Source organism: Bemisia tabaci, chromosome 7 (assembly GCF_918797505.1).
Source record: "Bemisia tabaci chromosome 7, PGI_BMITA_v3".
Taxonomy (NCBI): Eukaryota; Metazoa; Arthropoda; class Insecta; order Hemiptera; family Aleyrodidae; genus Bemisia; species Bemisia tabaci.
The window spans coordinates 30,845,647-30,864,507 of NC_092799.1; the positions used below are offsets into that span (position 1 = coordinate 30,845,647).

Here is an 18,861-nt window from a genome sequence, read left to right on the forward strand (position 1 = left end):
ATCAAAGGCCTTGGAATAATAATAGTAATTTGACAGGAAACGCGAATTTTAGTCCCATTTGAAAAATCCAAGATGACGGAAGTAGCCTAAAGTGCCATTTTTGCTAGTTAAGCATGCTGACATATGTTTCTTGACCAAAATTTCACGTCAAACACGATACACGCAACGAAATTTACTGATTTCATTTCGGATCCAAAATATTTTCCGTTTTTTTACGCTTAAATTAAAACCTCCCGCTCATGAAAACAAAATGGTTGCGATGTGAGTCAAATCGCGCGCTAAACGTTGTCGCAACAGTCTCTGCAGTATGAATATGTGGCAACCTCGATTTAGCCGTCGTGCTTTCTCGACTTTTTAAACAACCCAAGGTGTGAAAGGAAAAATCAAATAAAAAACACAATTTAAAAAGCGGGTAACAAGACTAAAAATTCCGCAAAATGTGCACGGTGGACCGAGTCAATCAGAGAGGTCAGACATTAAATTTCTGACTAAAATTGCAAAATCTAATGTTTATTTCGTCACATTTTATGTTCTAAGGGGTGTTTTCAGCAGGAAATTTTATGAAAAAACCACTGGAACCACTTTCAGAACCTCAAAGTTTTGTATTAACGGAGTTAAATGCGTTGCAACTTCCCAAATTTTGTCCGACCTCTCTTATTGACTCGATCCACTGTGATGCGTTCCAAATAGCGATGCACACTTCCATACCGGCCGATGACTCACGAATAGCGGGTAGTAAATGTCCGACGAGCTTTATCAACATAAACTTCCCGCTCTTTTATTGTGCGCGGCAACAGTGATGCAGATGCAGACAAGCCAAAATTTCCGGCAACACACACGCGAGTGGCACACCTGTCAGCTCGGGCCAATACCACGCTCGGATGGTTGGTAGCGGATGTGGCTCCGGCCCCGAGTTCGGCAGCGCCGAGCAGTCTGAAACACTGTGCATACCTGTGCTTACATTTGCCAATGCGGGCGGAATTGATATATTTTATCTCTCCTTTATTATTATTCCCCGCTTTTTTACGGAAGCTTTCAGTCACATTGCCAAGTTTTAGGAAGCGAGTCCGTTTTTATCTATTGTTTTCCCTTCACCGCTCTGCAGTCTCACAGGCAGGGCTATTCATTTTCGCAAAGGCTCACTGCTCGCTTAAAATCATCGCATTTCCCTCTGTCGGGGGGTCACTAGACAAGGGCTTCGAACTGATTATTGAAATCGATAGACAGACTAATAGACAAAGAAGACAAAAAGGATTTGGAGGGATCCTATTGGTAGATGCGGGTGGTCGCAATGGACAAAGGAGGTAGGTAATAGACTAACTACCGGCAACCCACGAGAGACCCGACAGTTAGTCGATCATTTTCCCCCTTAGTCTATGAGAACCACCCATTTCAACCAGTAGGATTGCTTTATACCCCCTATGTCTTCTTTGTCTATAGCTTTGTCTATCAATTTCAATAATCGGCCCGCTGATGTGGAAGGAAACGTCACCACGTTTTCTCTTTAAAATGTCAAATAAGAAACAATTCAAACCACGGGAAGTTCTGATTTCAACTCCTCATCAAGATTGGCGGTAGCCACCCCCGGTCGAGAAAAATGATGTCCCGATAGCAAAGTGGTTGTCGAGACTTTTAGTCACACCTAACTCCCTCAATCTGAAAATTGATTCGGTTTGGACTCGATAAGGTATTCAAAAGTGTCTTCAACACCGTTTAGATGGAAGTTCGATTATACAAGTGACGTCATTTGTATTTCTGTCGTATGGTTATTCGATGGACGCCATATTTTGTGTCAGAACGGCATGCGATATAACGCATCAATTGGTTCCATTTTTTCAGCTACTCGTCATCTTTATCCAATTTTGAGATCGCAATTCTGTTGTTAGGAGACTAAAGCACTCACTTACCAGTGGCGTGGCGTCCATAGGTTCGCAGTGTTCGCCGAACACCCTAAAATATTTTGAGACAATTGATAAATTATGGCTAACAATGTGGGAAACAATACAGAATAGTAGACCGCAAATAATTATCGGGAGATTTTCTTCCGACGGCGATATGCGGCGTGGCGGAGAGAAAGAATCCTGAGACGCGGGGTCCGCGAGGGGCCACCGATCCTGGATGAGAGTGAGAGGGGAACGGGCGGGGCGAGCTGCCCACTTCGGTGAGAAGAGAGAACCTCGGTGCAATGATGAAGAAGGGTCGGTAGACGAGAGAGCGGGAGGCACCGGCGCGGAGGACAGAGCGGAGCGGGAGCATTGAGTTCGGCCGACAAGTGCGGACCGCGCTCGCGAAGTGAACATAGCAGAGAGAAAAGGGAACAGGGAGAGAACGAGAGACGAGAGTCGCTCATCAGTCCAGCTGTTTCCTTTGCCAGTGGTCCGCAGGTCCCTGCGAACGGCCGAATTTCCCCTCTGCCAATTCGTCCTACGCTTCTCCTCTTCGCTTGCGGGCAGCGCGCGGGCCGCATCTCTCAGTTCCACATTCCTCAGTCTCCCGTACTTATTCTCGCAGGTGCGTGTTGTGCAATTCAACGTGATCTTCTCCCCTTTCAAGAAGCTGGAATTATGGTTTCAGAAGAATACTGAATAAATAATAAATACTTTTTGAAAATTTTAATTATAATAAAAACTTTTTCAACAATTTTTTTTCATTCATTTAATCAAAAAATAAATCAAATATTCCTTAAAAAAATAAAAAAAGCTATAAAAAAATTTAAAAAATAAAACAAAAATGAAAAAAAAACAAAAAAAAGGAAAAAAAAAACAAAAAAAAACAAGCGGGAAAGTTCTAATACTGTCGTATTCGAGAAGTGCTCGGCTTTTTTCTGTGTCGTTTTTCGGCGCGTTTTTAAGTTTCCTATGCAGGAGATGAGCACCGTCGAGGTGAAAGAACTCTCTCACCAAAATTACAACTATAAATTTGGGGGAAACTAAAATTCACTAAAATAAATAAATTACAGGAAAACGATCAGTGAAAAAAAAAATAAAATAAAACGTCAATTTATTGCCACAATTTTCACCAAAAAGGATGAAAATTGTGTTCCACCAGAAAGGATGAAAATTGTGTTCTTGCGGCTTCATTTTTTAAAAAATTTTCCGGGGGAGGTCCCCCGGACCCCCCTTTCATGGAGGGGGGGGGGGGTAAACCCCCCCTGACCCCCCCTTAGGTGGTTGACACTCCTACCGAACACCTATCGGATAAAATCACGCCACGCCACTGTCACTTACCAATTTTAACAAAGAGATTCAACGCAAGAAAGGCGTGGTTTTTGCAGAGGGAAAACATCGCATTCGATATTGATATCGAAACTGCACTCGAATGCGATATTTTCTCTCTGAAAAAACCTTTTCTTACGTTGAATTTTTTTGTTAAAATTGGTGAGTGAGTGCTTTGGTCTCCTGACAACAGAATCGCGATTTCAAAATTGGAGAAAAATGAGGAGTAGCTGAAAAAAAGGAACCAATTGAAGCGATATATCGCATGCCGTTCTGACACAAAATATGGCGTCCATGGAATCACCTTAAAACATTGTTCGACGGGATGTTGGAGTGTTTTATGTGGTTTGTGTAAAACATTGTCATTAGAAATTGCTTGTATCTTGTTCAGGAGTTGATTTTCAGACTTGCCGTTGTATGATTAGCTTTCCTCGTGAAATTTTAAACAGAGTTGCAGCGTTGTGATTTTAATACCAACATTGTCCAAAGGTCCATTACCAAAACTGAAGATTCTAGCAGGCTGTGTAGCGGATCCAACCCTCAGTTTTGTTTTTCCATTGCAGTCCGGATGCATTTCACCAGTACGGAGAAAAAAATAAAACACGGTTATTCGACGGTTATCACGGTAATGATGTCACACGGGATTCGATGGTACTGGAACCGTGGATTTTAGTAATATTATTGATGAGCGCAGTAGCATAATCATGCTCAGAATAGTTTGTCTTTGCACACAGTAATATTACGGTGAACACGGTCATATCACCGGGCTCATCGTTACAAGAATCAAAATCCACGGTTCTACTACCGTGGAATCTCGTGTGACAGTACTACCGTTGTAACGGTAGAATAACTGTGTTTCTTTTTCTCTGTCTATGTCAGAATTTATTGTTTTTGATGATGTCAGGTGGCTAACCGTCCTTTTCCTGAGGTTTAAAATTTTAGGGGAAAAATCATGCATTCGACCGAATCCTTTAAGTACTCCGAAGACCTTTTTTAATTAGCCCTAAATTTCACAAAAAGGAAACAACCTACTTCATGTCGTGTTTCTCCCTAACTTCCAGGAAAAACCTCATGCCGTCAGATAGTCTTGTACAATTAAAAACGGATAGTGGCTTTCTTATAAATTAATAAAGCCCCATAGGAAACTCGTAATGTAGTTAGAATGCTTCTGATAGTCGTCTATTCGTCCTTCTTTTCAAAACTTCACAACTTCAAAGATCGTGCTTTCGCTCCATACTCAAAGAACTGAACGTTATGAGGGCGTAGTTGGAGTCTAAACTCTGCCTGGTTCTTGAAGTTGCACGCAGAAGGTGACCTACTTATGAAGGAAAATTCGATGCGGGGTATTTTTTTCCTCAAACTCAATTTTTACCGACAGGTCATGGTTTTCAACGCGCGCCTCAAAGATGCAGCCATCCTGTATCGAGAGCTATGCCCGATCCCTTAACGTCATTTGCGGAGATGCGTCGTTGCCGTTTTAGAAGACAACCTATCTCCTAGAACTCGAGAGTCACGTAAGTAAAAATGATGTCCTTATGGTTGTATACTCACTGAAAAAAAATTCTCGGCGTTTTTACCAAGGTCCGTTGGTACCTTTACCATCTCACTTTTTTACCTATTGTTGGTAATTTTACCAAGACAAACTGGTAAGCTTACCTAAAAACTGATATTTTTACTGGTTTTTTCAGGTCAGAATACCACTTGTATTGGTAATCAATTGCCGGTAACTTTGCCATTTTATCCCGGTAATTCTACCACAGTCGATAAAAAATGTTGGCGTTTTTACCAAGGTCCAGTAAAATTACCGAGAAAGTTCAATAATTTTACCGATATTTTAATATTTTACCAAATCATATCACGTTTTGCGCAAGATTGTACCGATGCAAAAACGCAGCAAATTTTTTTGCAGGCTTTATTCGTTGCTGCCGGCTGCGAAGGGCGGCTCACAGTGCACTGGAAAAAAAAACACATTGGATCGAGAGTCCAGACTCTTGAAAACATCGACAAGAATAAATAATCTTGATTCAATCGGATTTTTGCTTGAATCCAAACGAAATCTGCTTAAATTAAGAGGCTTGGTTTTTGATTTAAGCTAGATTCTGATTGAATCAAGAGTACTTTTTCTTGTCGATGTTTTAAAGAGTCTGGACTCTAGATCCAATGCGTTTTTTTCCAGTGTAGAACGAGTCTTTCGAGGAAGTCGGACATGAAATATTTATCAGAAATCGTAAAATTTTACGTCTGTCTCGTCACAATTTTAATTTTAAGGGGTGCTTCTCAAAGAAAATTTTACGAGAAAACCAATGAAACTACTTTTAAAACATCAAAAGAGGGTTATACAAAATCGGCGATTTTACCCCCCTCTTGGATTTTGCCCGGAGTTGGATATGTTGTTCCCTATCACAAGACACGCCTTTTTCCGGCGTTGGCAAGTTCACCCGAAATTTTTCCCGCGCGCTACAGCGTTGCCAAGTTGAAAACAGGCAAATTCCGTAAGTGGCGTTAAAATTGAGCTATGAAGTTGCGGTTTTAACGAAAATTCTCTAAAAATTTTGTACTTTTAGGAAATGACCATCAATTTAATGTCGCATTAATTTTAACATGCATTGTTGCCAATTTTTCGATTTTTTAATTCGACTAATTTTACAAATCCGCAAATACCCAAAAAAGCTATCTTCAAATTTGAATAAAAAGTTGTTTAATCGATAGTTCGTTTGATTCCGCATCCATCGATATATTATAGCTCGCTGGAAAACTTTTGGTTCGCGAGATATCATCATTTTTGTAAACAGCTTTATGGAGCGACGACGCTTTTTGAGTCCGGGCGGATAGAAATTTTAGCCTCCAAAAACACAGGTCAGCATTAATTCCATGGTTTCCTATGTAATTTTTGGCGTTGAATTCGAATTTGACCATTTCATAACAAAATTGTCACCAAGAAGTTGCCAAATTGGGCAAAAATGGCTTAAAATCGGCCTTTTTGGCGGATTATGGCCAGTGACTTGCCAGGAGTTGATCAGACGACAAAATTGGTTATTTCTACAGTTAAAACTAGTTGAACTTTCTACAAGCTGAGTCAAATTCTTCCTGCTCACGGCAAAATTAAACAAGCGACAAGCAGCAAACTGAAAAAAAGACACCAAAATCGGCGCTTTTTGCGGTTTTCGTCCTAAGTTTCTTGTTTTCCGACTGAATGAACATTTCTTAGGAAATTCTGAATTACACAGAGTGTAACGACAAACTATTGTATTGTTACATACATAGATAGGAGCTGCTTTAACAGTGGTCCCGCGCCCCGCAACGCCTAACTGCCATAGTTCCTTGTCTTCCCACAGGTCCTGGACAGTAATTTGGAGCGCCTTTGTTCCTTTTTAAGCCCCTTATTGCCCTTTCCTAGGCGGCTTCTTCACTTTGGTATTGTTACTTTTTTCTATTAAACTCCATTTTCTCAGAATTATAAAATAAAACTGTATACTGAATATAGGGCGATGAATAATAACTGTCAAATACCGCCAAAATTCAACGATTCTACGTAATTTTGGCAATATTGCAATGCGTCTTGTCTTGTTTTAATGAAGTCATTCTGAGGAGTACATTTTATTCATTAATTTTTAGCAGTAAGTTTTCCATTATTGTTTCAAAATGTGATTTATTGACATGATTCGACAAAACTCACTGTTTTATGAATTTTTCCACTCTGGAATAAAAATCCTAGTAATTAGTTTATATCCGTCGCAGGCAATTAGCAATCGCCGGCAATTTGCAAGCAGTTCACATGTTGTTTCGATAACTCGCAATAATGCGAATCGACATGGTATGATTTTTAAGGATTATGGTCTTCAAAAGCATCAACTCGCCTTGGAGCGCCTTCATTTTTTGTGATACTCTACGCTTTGTCTCGAAGTTAGTTTAGTTGCCTGTCCGATCTCAACCCAACTAATGTCACAGAGTTCACTACACGCTCTTCTGGGAGTTCCTATTTCTACTGTTTTTACGGTGGGAAAAGTGTTTACTCACATTAAAGGCAACATAATCAGCGCTCTAATTTTATGATTTTGTTTTTGAATTTTATGCTTTTCTACTTTTATTTATCACTGGCTTTCAAATTGCCGGCGATTGCTAATTGCCTGCGACATATCTAAGTTGAAAATTAAATTATTCTGCAAAAGTTTATTATTTTGCACGAGAGATACATTTAAATAATTTAAAAATAAGAAGTGAACAAAGAATATAGGACACATATCGAAAAAACCAGAGAGAATTCAAGTATTTTGTTTAAGCTTGGCAACATCGGAATACGTTCGATTTTATTTTATTGTTCATTTTTATTAAATTCTGCTCATGTTGTTCATTAGTTTAGTCTAGAAACATTCTCTTAATCGGAAAACAAGAAACTTAAGACGAAAACCGCAAAAAGCGCCGATTTTGGTGTCTTTTTTTCAGTTTGCTGCTTGTCGCTTGTTTAATTTTGCCGTGAGCAGGAAGAATTTGACTCAGCTTGTAGAAAGTTCAACTAGTTTTAACTGTGGAAATAACCAATTTTGTCGTCTGATCAACTCCTGGCAAGTCACTGGCCATAATCCGCCAAAAAGGCCGATTTTAAGCCATTTTTGCCCAATTTGGCAACTTCTTGGTGACAATTTTGTTATGAAATGGTCAAATTCGAATTCAACGCCAAAAATTACATAGGAAACCATGGAATTAATGCTGACCTGTGTTTTTGGAGGCTAAAATTTCTATCCGCCCGGACTCAAAAAGCGTCGTCGCTCCATAAAGCTGTTTACAAAAATGATGATATCTCGCGAACCAAAAGTTTTCCAGCGAGCTATAATATATCGATGGATGCGGAATCAAACGAACTATCGATTAAACAACTTTTTATTCAAATTTGAAGATAGCTTTTTTGGGTATTTGCGGATTTGTAAAATTAGTCGAATTAAAAAATCGAAAAATTGGCAACAATGCATGTTAAAATTAATGCGACATTAAATTGATGGTCATTTCCTAAAAGTACAAAATTTTTAGAGAATTTTCGTTAAAACCGCAACTTCATAGCTCAATTTTAACGCCACTTACGGAATTTGCCTGTTTTCAACTTGGCAACGCTGTAGCGCGCGGGAAAAATTTCGGGTGAACTTGCCAACGCCGGAAAAAGGCGTGTCTTGTGATAGGGAACAACATATCCAACTCCGGGCAAAATCCAAGAGGGGGGTAAAATCGCCGATTTTGTATAACCCTCTTTCATGCCAATGAAGATATACTCTTCTAATGTTTTTAAATAATGTCCGACCTTTCTCATCGACTCGATCCACTGTTCGGCATTTGAATCGGACCGAAAAGGAGTATATTTAACAAAAATTGTAAAATTTTACGTCTATCTCGTCACAATTTTAATTTTAAGGGGTGCTTCTCAAAGAAAAGTTTACGAGAAAACCAATGAAACTACTTTTAATACATCAAAATTTCATATTAATAAAGATATACACTTCTAATGTTTTTAAATAATGTCCGACCTTTTTCATCTACTCGATCTACTGTGCGGCATTCGAATCGGACCGAAAAGGAGCGAAACGCGCTGAGCTTCCGGGTCCCAATTCCTCTTTCACTTCATCACAGGAACAATTGAACGAGGAGTAGATCATCCGAAACAGCGGCATTTTCACCAAGATACCGGCGCGAAAACATCGGAACTCTTTTGTTTGCTCGCCAGTTGCAGCCTCCCTCGAAGAAAAGCTCAACGCGGGGCAGAGCGAGCAGGAGGGAGGCTGGAGAGATCCTCCACAAATAAACGTATTAGCTTGATTTAGAGGTTACCCCGTTCATTTATTTTCATTCCAACCTCTGCATCTCTTTTGTTCCTCTTCCGCCCATCGGACCGCAATTTCGACGAATAGTAGGTACGGTTCGATGCGTGTCTGATTAGTTCTTTTGGTGAAAGTAGCTTTTTCGCCCCCGCCCCGTCCACACCGGTATAATTTCTAGGCCGGAGAGGTCGCAGGCACCCCAGCCTATTAAAGCTGCAGCGCGTTTGTTCGGAACGTAGCACTTACGATTCACACTGAATTCTTTTCGGGAAGGCCTTTTCTTCTTATTCACAGGAAAAAAAATACATTGGATCGAGAGTCCAGACTCTTGAAAACATTGACAAGGAAAAATACTCTTGATTCAATCAGATTTTTGCTCAAATCAAAAGGAAATCCGCTCAAATTAAGAGGCTTGGTTGATTCAAGCAAAAATCCGATTGAATCAAGAGTATTTTTTCTTGTCGATGTTCTTAAGAGTCTGGACTCTCGATCCAATGTGTTTTTTTTCCAGTGTTTCTGTGAAAATGAAAGCTGGTGTGGTTATGGTTTTCAGCCGTATGCTATTTTGTCTATAACTGTACGTTATGTCTTCTTTTTTTTATAAATGATCGAATATATTAATGAGAATTTTTTTTCACCAAAAGTATGTTCAACGCCTCTAATTCTCTATTGCCAGCGCACAAATATTTGCATTCGGTGTTCTTTGGAGTTCATGGTGAAGTAAAATCTAGTCAACTGTTTAGTTCGAGCTAAGTCGGCCGCAAAAAAGATTAAAACTCACCGTTCAGTGAGTAACGAGCGTTTAGGTCGTTTCCAAGAGTATGTTCAAAGAGTAAGTAAATCAGGAGACTGGGGGAATGATCTCATTTTTTAGTGCCCCAAATTTATTTTCGGACCCAATTTAATTGAAATTTCCCTATAATTTTGTTGTTTCCGGAATGTTTGATAAGCGTGAAAAACTGTGTTGACCTTTATCTGAAATTTTTAATTTCGCCCATTATGCTCTCCATTAAGTTTTAGGAAAAACAGAACTGTGATGTTTGGCTCCTAACCTTATTCGATGGTCCAGATTTTTCCGGGTCATTACATCATATTAAGTGATCTTCGTTCTTTATTTGCAGCCTTTCCCCCAAATTAAGTTGTTCTTTTATTAAGTGATCTATTTGTTTGCCAAGAAAGTACTTTCGCATTGTACCTCCGTAGCTATACGAGATTCTGAACAAGAGAGTAGGTCGGTAAAATGTAGTTAAAACAAAAGCTTATGTGAACACGAACTCTTTGGAAAACTTTCAGCTTGGGGTAGCACCTCTATCAGCCTATTCAGAGTTGCCAAACTCTTATTTTATCATTCCCGAATCATTGATATTTTCGAACTTTCGCCTCCAAAATTTCGTTGTTGCCTTCGGAAGCGAAACGGAAAGTTGAAATTTTATCTGAATGTTTGCCGTATCTTTGAATTTTATATTGAGCCGTCGAGAATCTACTTTGGTTCAAAGTAACTTGTTAGAGTGAGTGTGGGCATTTAATCCACTTTCCGTGGAAGTCTTATGATCCAAAAATGGCGGCGCTTTGTATTGGTTTTTGAGGATGGGAGGGTGATATCATTGCCAGCTTCTGACGGTTATCAACAACCGCTCTTGCTGTCAGTCTTACTGTGTTCAATGCCTTTCGACTCATTTTGTATTTACATTCACATTCAGTGTCCGCCATTTTAGGACCCTAGGAGCTCCATAAAGCTCACGATGGAGGAGCCAATCAAACTCGGCCAATCAAATCAATAATTCGAAGTGTTCATATCATCCGACAATCCCTAGCTCTCTCTTCCCGTGAAGTCATACCCACATGACTCTATTCTATCTATACTCTCTCTACTATACCCTCTCTATCAAGTTTCTGTACTTTTGTCTCGGAAGAGGGACGTGAAAACGCCCATTTCTACTTAGGCGGTTGTAGAATTTCACACAAATATAACTGCTGCGTAATAACTCTCACCTGGGAATACATTAAACTAAGTGGAAGACTCATGGCGATGGAGAGGAGCCAGACAAAGACTATCTTGAGCGTGACTCGTCTACGGGTTTTGTTCCGCCCAAATTTGATGGGGTAGCGGAGACTCAGGTACCGATCCACACTGATTGTGCACAGGTGCATTATTGACGCCGTGCAGAAAAGCACGTCCAAACAAATCCAGATCAAGCAATACACCGGCGCGAGGGGAAAAAAACCTGCCAACAGAAATGAAAAAAACATTGTAACAATACCAATTCAGTTGATGTTATGAACAGGGTTGCCGCCACTGAATAATTTATATATTAGCGTGACGCAACCAGTAAATACGATCAAAGAAGAGAAGATAACATAACACAAAATGAAAATATAGAATTCGTGTACATGGAATTCCAATCCGGATGGGGAAGTATCAGGTTGTATAATGGATGGTCAATATGAACATGGGACCGAGGCCATGGTCGGCGCTTCTGTGGATGACGTCATGTGTCACCATCTCATTCATAAAGTACCGGTGATATTATCTTGTAAATTGGGCATGCACTACAGTACCTCTTAAATTCGACGATCTAAATAAATTGCCGCGTTGTAGGAGACAATCTGAGAGATGGCATAGTCATGTTTCTGAGCATTACCCCATTCTAGGACAGACATCACAGGATTCCTTATCCTCATCTCTCAATATCGTTCGTTTTGTGGCCAGCCCAGGCCAGCTGATAATCGAGATGTCTTAACTCTGGGTATAAATGGACTCTAGCTTAATTTAAAGTTGAACTTCTTTTTATCGGGCTGCATTATGTTTGATGAAATTACCTTTCTCCCGATCACTTTTTATCCGGTTTTTAGACGATAGCTATTTCGATGTCAATCATCATCATCAGGTCACTTCGACTTCGATTTGGTAAACACTAACAGTCACATCTTATATTATTAAAATTTTCTAAAAAACACTTTTAAAAGCTCTCTAGCTTGTCTAGAGGTCCATTGTGCGCTTCCAAAGCAACAGGTCACGAACAAAGAACGCGTTTGCGTCGGAGAGAAACGTAACTAGTTCGTTACCACAATCGTATTTCTAACTTATTCCAGGGAGTGCGAGTGTGCCGATTCCGCGGTCCCCACCGGAAGCCAAGTAATAAGTTGGAAAGAGAAAAAAATAAATAAATTAATTTCCGGCTTTGCCCCGCGGTGACTTGCCGGATCTACGAGCGAAGGTGGAAGGGGAACCGCCAACCGCTGAGGTTTATCGCGGAAGCGTTGGGGGAACTTTAAATCAGGAACTACTTCCCGGCGCCGAGGGATTTCTTCTCCGTTTCCGGGTTACTCGTGTTCGTGCTTGCGGATCCAGCAATTTGGCAACATTGCTTTTCGCCATTTAAACCCATGGAAATGAATCGATTCTTGGATGGGCCAGGTGCTCCGTCAAGAATCGATTCTTTTGTATGGATTTAAATGGAGGTAATCCGATTTTGCCAAAATGCTGGATCCGCCTATGTGCTCGGACTTTAGATTTTATCCAATGAATGACCAAATTTTCAACGTATCAAATAGAGGGTTGCCATAGAATTTTGATAACAAATTACTTCTCTGACATTCCTTGACGAATTTTCGTGAAATACTTTGAACCGGAGGACGCACCGTACGATTTAAATGGGATGAGAATCGTCACATTTCTTCGAGGAAATTGATTTCTTCGTCCCCCATTTTCCCTGTTTCACAATTTTTGTTTTGAGTAATTACTGAATGAACTGAAGCTATGTTAAATTGTCGCATTAAGGATTTTCGACTTGTCAGGCACCACCAGAGCATTATTACACACGGCACGTCACACGGAAAAAAAAGAGGTAGGGGCTAAGGGTTGCCATATGTTGGATGATATGGACATTCCCAGTTAATTGTGGCAATACCCCGATTAATTATGGTAGTATCCCCATAAATTAGGTTACTAGCCCTAATGTTGCGGCACTACCCCAACTTGATTTGCGGTGCTACCAAAATTAATTGGAAAAGTCCGCATATCATCCAACAAATTTGGGCAGTAGAACAATTTTGGGGGAGAACCTCTGACACTTTTTTTCCGTGAATTAAAACAAGATGTATCAATACTTTCTTCAACACTATATAATCATAATCATCGTAAATATCATCAAGCAGACCATTGTAAACAAGAATTGCACGAATCCTTTCGCTAGCTTGTTAGAACTGGGTCAGTGAATTACTACTGTTCGGATAATGATGCAATGTATTACTTTTTTTTTTACAATTTAATCACCGATTTGACAATCTTGCACCCCGTTACCATTGATTGTTTTTAAGAGGACTTCTTTGTCCCGAAATTACGTATTCATATTTTCATTACCGTAATGAAGCGGGGGATTTGAATCCTCAAACTCACGAACCGTGAGCGGCAATCCTCTGCTTTCATTCACTCATCGTTTTTATCTGCCCAGAATGTAAGTAACAAAAACTGTTTAACTTTAGGATTCTTTAATGGATAATGAAAATATGAGCGACCAAGTTCGCTCTTTCAGGCATTTCAAAGTTGTTCGTGGTATCTCATTGCGAGATGGAGATATGTATGTTGGTGGCGCATCGATGTTTTTGGTACCCGAAGTCACTGACCGAACAAAACTTCAGGAGTGTCAAAATTGAACTGGTGACCCAAATGGACTGCATTTTGCAATTTGGAACTATAAATTCTGGCTCTCCTGGAAAAACACTTATGTGCACAGGGAAACTAATGGCACATGCGTTGTTTTTAAACCGGGCTAGAATTTATAGTTCCAAATTGCAAAATGTGGTCCAAATCATCCTCCTGCTTCTCAATTTCTTCCCAACGATTACCAACTTACTCAATTGAAAGACCGACGGAGATGTTGGTGTAATGTAAGACCATATCTAAAGATACCATTCTAAAGTCATTCGGAATGACTAGGTCAATAATTTCCAAAAAAAATTGAATTGAAATTTTTTACGTGAAATTCGGCGTTACAAGATTATTCAGGATGGAAGGTTCTCTCTTTTCCCACGTATCTCCAAACTTGAAAAAAGGGTGCAGCGTAAGATCGGATCACTCTCTTATAATTTGATTTGGGTATAGGCGATGATAGAATACTATTAATTCTTCTTGAATAATCACAATGTTGAAGGCACTTTCGGATAATCTAACCGCGAATTGAACCCAATTTCTCTGAGCTGCCAGAAACAGCCCTCCATCCTCCATGCTTGGGTGATCATGTCATATTCAAAGTTGAAGGGTCGTTATGCCAAACGAAGTTGAACAATTAGGTGAGCTCCAACATCAGGCGTGCGTAAGATTCTACGACAGGGACGATGACCCGACGAGCAGTGGCGTGGCGTGCTTGCGATACATCGATTGATCTGCCATTTAAACCTACGGAAAAACCGATTAAGAGGGTGCTCGCAGGGAACATCTCGAAAATCGATTCTTTACCATAGCTTCAATTGGGGGGAAATATCGAAAATCGATCATGCACGCCTTGCCTCTGCCGACAAGGTTGTATTCAAGAGCAAAACGTTGCGTTTAGTTTACTTAAGATGCCATTGGAGGAAATGGGGAATCGGAGTACAGCGTCAACGTTAATAGATGCCTCAAAAAGTTTCCCGCCTGGTTGCCAAGCGAGCGTTCTTTCGATTCTCGGAGTCTCTGTCTAAGACCGATCGATAGATAAAAGAATTCGTCGACAGGCGTGCGTTCGTTTATCGACAGAAAATTCCGAATTATATTCTCTAACCGCGGCGCTGGAGTATTAGCGGTAGTTTCAGGGGAATTAATTTTCTCACATCAATCAAGAGAAAACGTCAAAACACCGTTTACTCATTACTTCGTTTTAACCCCCATTCCACCCCCACTTTACGGCCCCCTTTCTCATAACCGCTTCTACGCCTCTTCGAATTATTTGCGTTCACCGCAAGTGTAAGAATCTCCTGGTGTGGAGACTTCGCTTAGGTCCGTTCAATTGATCCCGATTAAAGGTTGAAATGAAACAATTTTCCCCCGCCGTCTTTCTCAGTCGAATATACTACTATGTTACCGAAGTGGGTAGTAATTGCACGAATAGCGTGAGAAAGCGGACTGAGGAGCCTCTAAATGGTAAATCGCATCGAAAATATCCCCCCTTTCTAGTTGCATTGTCAACGATCGTTTCAAAGACTCGTACGTTTATTTTTCATGATAGAAAACCGATTGATTTGACCCTTGACTTCATGCGTCGCTCCTCTTACTCAAGGGCGAATCTCGATTTTTTATTCTTTTCAGGAGAGCAAAAATAAGATTTTTTGTATTTTCTTTTGAGTGTCATCGCCCAGCTTTTTAACCTACATATACAAGGATCAATCCTTCAGTAGCTCATAGAATAACAGCTCAGAATTCATACAAGTATTTCCTTTTCAATTAATTATAAAAGACTCTCAAGACGAGTTATTGAAATAAGTGTACCAAAATACCCGATTACATCAAACCCGCCCGCGGCAACCAGCTACGCCCCTATCTCTTGATGGTGGAGAGCTCAAAGTTAACAGTGGATATTATTTCCGACTCGTTTTCGCATGTAGAGCCTCTTCGCCAACGAGCCTGTAATGCAGCTTCGATCGATAGGTATTCGTGGCACTGATAACAAAATACATCAAATAAACCTAAAAGCACCTAAGAATACATGCACCGGTACATTCAGGACCCAAGTTTTTTGCTCTTACTATCTTTCCCTGTCCGGACCTACGTATTCTTCCCCACAATCTCTTTTCTTTTCTACTATCTTTTTTACGGGCGTGGTTTTTCTTTTTGTGGATGTGTCTCCTGTTTAGGATCCCTCAACTATGAAATTCGGAGAAGCTTGAATTGGTTGCGGGGTGAAGAGCACCCTGACATCATACCCTATGAAGTACCATACCCCTTTATATTGAATTTTAACGGAAGATTGCCAAACTAAAATGCACTGAAGCACGATCAACATTTTCCTCAAAGAAATGATCAAAACACAATACTGGAAAGCAATCAATGCACGCGGCAAACATTTCTCTGTCACGCATAACTCATGGGCTCTATTAATAAGTAATATGAAGTAATTATTTTCCTCCATTTCGAACCTGGCACTATACTGTGCCTGCTGGATGGGGATATAAGTAAGGTATTGACTGCAGAACTCCCTCAATTGGGTATCTTTAAAGCATTTTTGGTCTACAGTGTGCGCGTGTTTATTTCTTAAGCCTCACTTCATGCAAGTTTACTGTAATGTATTCGTTTCAAAGAATTTTATTCCCTAGCTTAAGATTTTTAATGGTTGAGGGATGCAAATCATACAACGCGGGGAAGCGTCAATAACTGCTAATTACGGAATACATTTAAAATGTATCATTCGTGTAAGAAAACATGTGTAAATCAGGCAAGAATAGTTCCTTGTGCCTACGGAACATCAGCTGCGGTGTCAACGTAGATAGGGATGATATAGTAGAACTGCCTTTAGCACTGCAGCTTACAAATGTTGAGGCGCTGGCAGGGGAGGGAATTTACTTTACTTTACTAACGGCGCTACAGCCCTAGGTGGGCTTTGGCCTCCATAACGATTCTCCTCCACATCCCTGCTCTATCTTTGATTTTTTCACTCCATCCTTTTATTTGCATTTTCTTCAGGTTGCTTTAGGATGACAACAAGAGTGAAGTATTCGATTTTAACATAGGTGTAAAACAGGGAGATGGACACCCTTTTCTTAGTGGCATTGCATCTAGCTGTAAAACATATCGATCAAAGAGGGAAAATATTCAGGCAGGGGAGGGAATAATGGAGCAATAATAACCTTCTCTAATGGAGCTGCTTCGGCCAAAAGTTTCTCTACTTAATTCCATTGGCCACTTATCCTGAACTCGCGGACTCTGAATTGAGTATTGACCCGGGTTAACATTATCTTCTCGGCCCTCTATGACTTCAAATGTAATACCTTATAGCTGGAAGAACACGATACGAAGTCGGAAGAAAAGCCTCGCAACCTTAACTTGTGTGGCTGGTACGGCAAGCTGCTCGTACAATCTGGGAAAGCGGGCACTCTTACAACTCTGGTCATTTCAGAATGTTTTCGGTGGTCTATCATTCTAGAATTTTGGCATCCAGGTTTTCGATCGATTTGACATCGTGCCTGTAGCTAAGGAGCTACTCGTCAATTGATTCTCTTTTAGAGGTTAGCGGGGACATGTTTCTCTGCCTATTCAGCTCCTGAATTTGTTCTCTCAACAAATTGCATGAGTGAAAATTCTGCGCGGCGAGAAAATGTTCACGAGAAAAACGACCTCGGCAAATTTCCGAGCGTCCCGCGCGAAGAGCTTAATGTCACTTCTAGAGGAGACACAGTTAGAACTCAAAAGTCCACAAAAAGCCAATTTTTAAATTCATAATCCAGATTCACGAAATTCACAAGTCAAACAATTCAACTCGTTAAAAGTTCAAGGGATTCACGATACTAAAAAAAAGTTGAGGTAAGGTGTCACGATCGCCGTGTTATGATGTGGTGACGAGAAAAAAATCAGGAAAAACGAAAGGATCAGTTTAATACTCTACATTCCAGTCAGCTATATCGACAATTGACCTCGGCCTAACACGGGCATCGAGGGGAGACACGAGACACGCCATAACAGCGTCTGATAACACGTCAGTGCTAAGATCTATAGCACGGGGCACGACAAGGATGAACAAATACAACTTTTTCCGAATCCGATTCAACCACTTTGCTAAGCATCTAAGCTTACGTTTAGAATAAAGCTATAGAATAAAGAGTAAGTTAAACAGAAAAAAAGAAAGCTTGAACAAAACCAACAAAGAATTCAAGAATAAACAAACCTAGTTGAATTAGGTGAAAATAGAACCCACAATCTCCTAAAATAAAATTTAATAAATCACCAGATATTATGTTAGATTTTAGCCGAATTCTTAAAGACTACAACCTAATTCAGCCTCTATTAGTTTCAATTAATACTAGAAAGGAAATCAATAACACTGGAGTTCCCATGGGAACTAAATGAGAAAATGATCCATTACTGAAATTAAACCAAGACAGAATAATAAAAGCCAACGAAATGGGAAACCCCAAACTAATAGAGAAGACAAAATGAGCCGAACAAGAGAAAACTTAAGGAACCAACCCCAAAATATTGATAAGCAAAATAAAAAAGAATAAAGTGATAAATAAAAAATTATTCTAATTTTTATACTGTTATGAAATAAAAATTAGTAAATTCTTTCGTCAAGAGCCACAGTAAAAAAAAAAACTAAAGTACCTTATCACATATTATTTTTAAACACGATGTCCATTTCGGGCTTAGGTAACCATCGCTAGATAGATAAAAACGACATTTTGCTACCCATTCTAAAGAGGCTTGAATTTATAATTTGGGCCAGTAAAAGGGGCTGCTCTAACTGCACTTGAGGCTCCATCCTAAAAAGGCCGTGACCTGAGGATACCGTAATCACGACGTTACCAAATTCGCTGACCAATCGGTCCACAGTCTTTTTAACTAAAGGCCCGAAAACGCCGTTTTGCTCTTGTAGAACCAAATATACTGGTAATAAATCACCCGACGATGTAATGGAATAGTCCGCGGTGTATCGGCGCGTCACGTTATTATGGTTACCGAGGTAAACCTCTTTGCTCTTTTCGCCAGAGGATCCTACTGACATCCGCTCTATATTCGATGCCGGTCTGATCACAATTAATCACAAGCAATTGATCAAACGCCTTAATTTTTTCGGACGAATTTCTGAAATTCATCGGCCTCCTCGAGAATTTGTTCAAAATTTAGTGCATTTTTCGATTTGATGGAGCACACTACT

The 18,861-nt window shown here is 40.1% G+C and overlaps 1 protein-coding gene across 4 annotated transcripts in view; it reads right to left on the bottom strand.

The window, feature by feature from the left end:
• Positions 1-18,861, bottom strand: part of 5-HT2B (5-hydroxytryptamine receptor 2B) — a 362,394-nt gene that overhangs the window by 105,591 nt on the left and 237,942 nt on the right. For 3 of the 4 annotated variants that reach the window (XM_072302250.1, XM_072302248.1, XM_072302249.1), the window contains one exon: positions 11,012-11,244. In XM_072302250.1, coding sequence (XP_072158351.1) covers positions 11,012-11,244 — 233 coding nt within the window. Of the gene's footprint in view, positions 1-11,011; positions 11,245-16,837; positions 17,506-18,861 lie in introns of those variants that run through there. The other variant, XM_019059761.2, reaches the window with a different exon arrangement.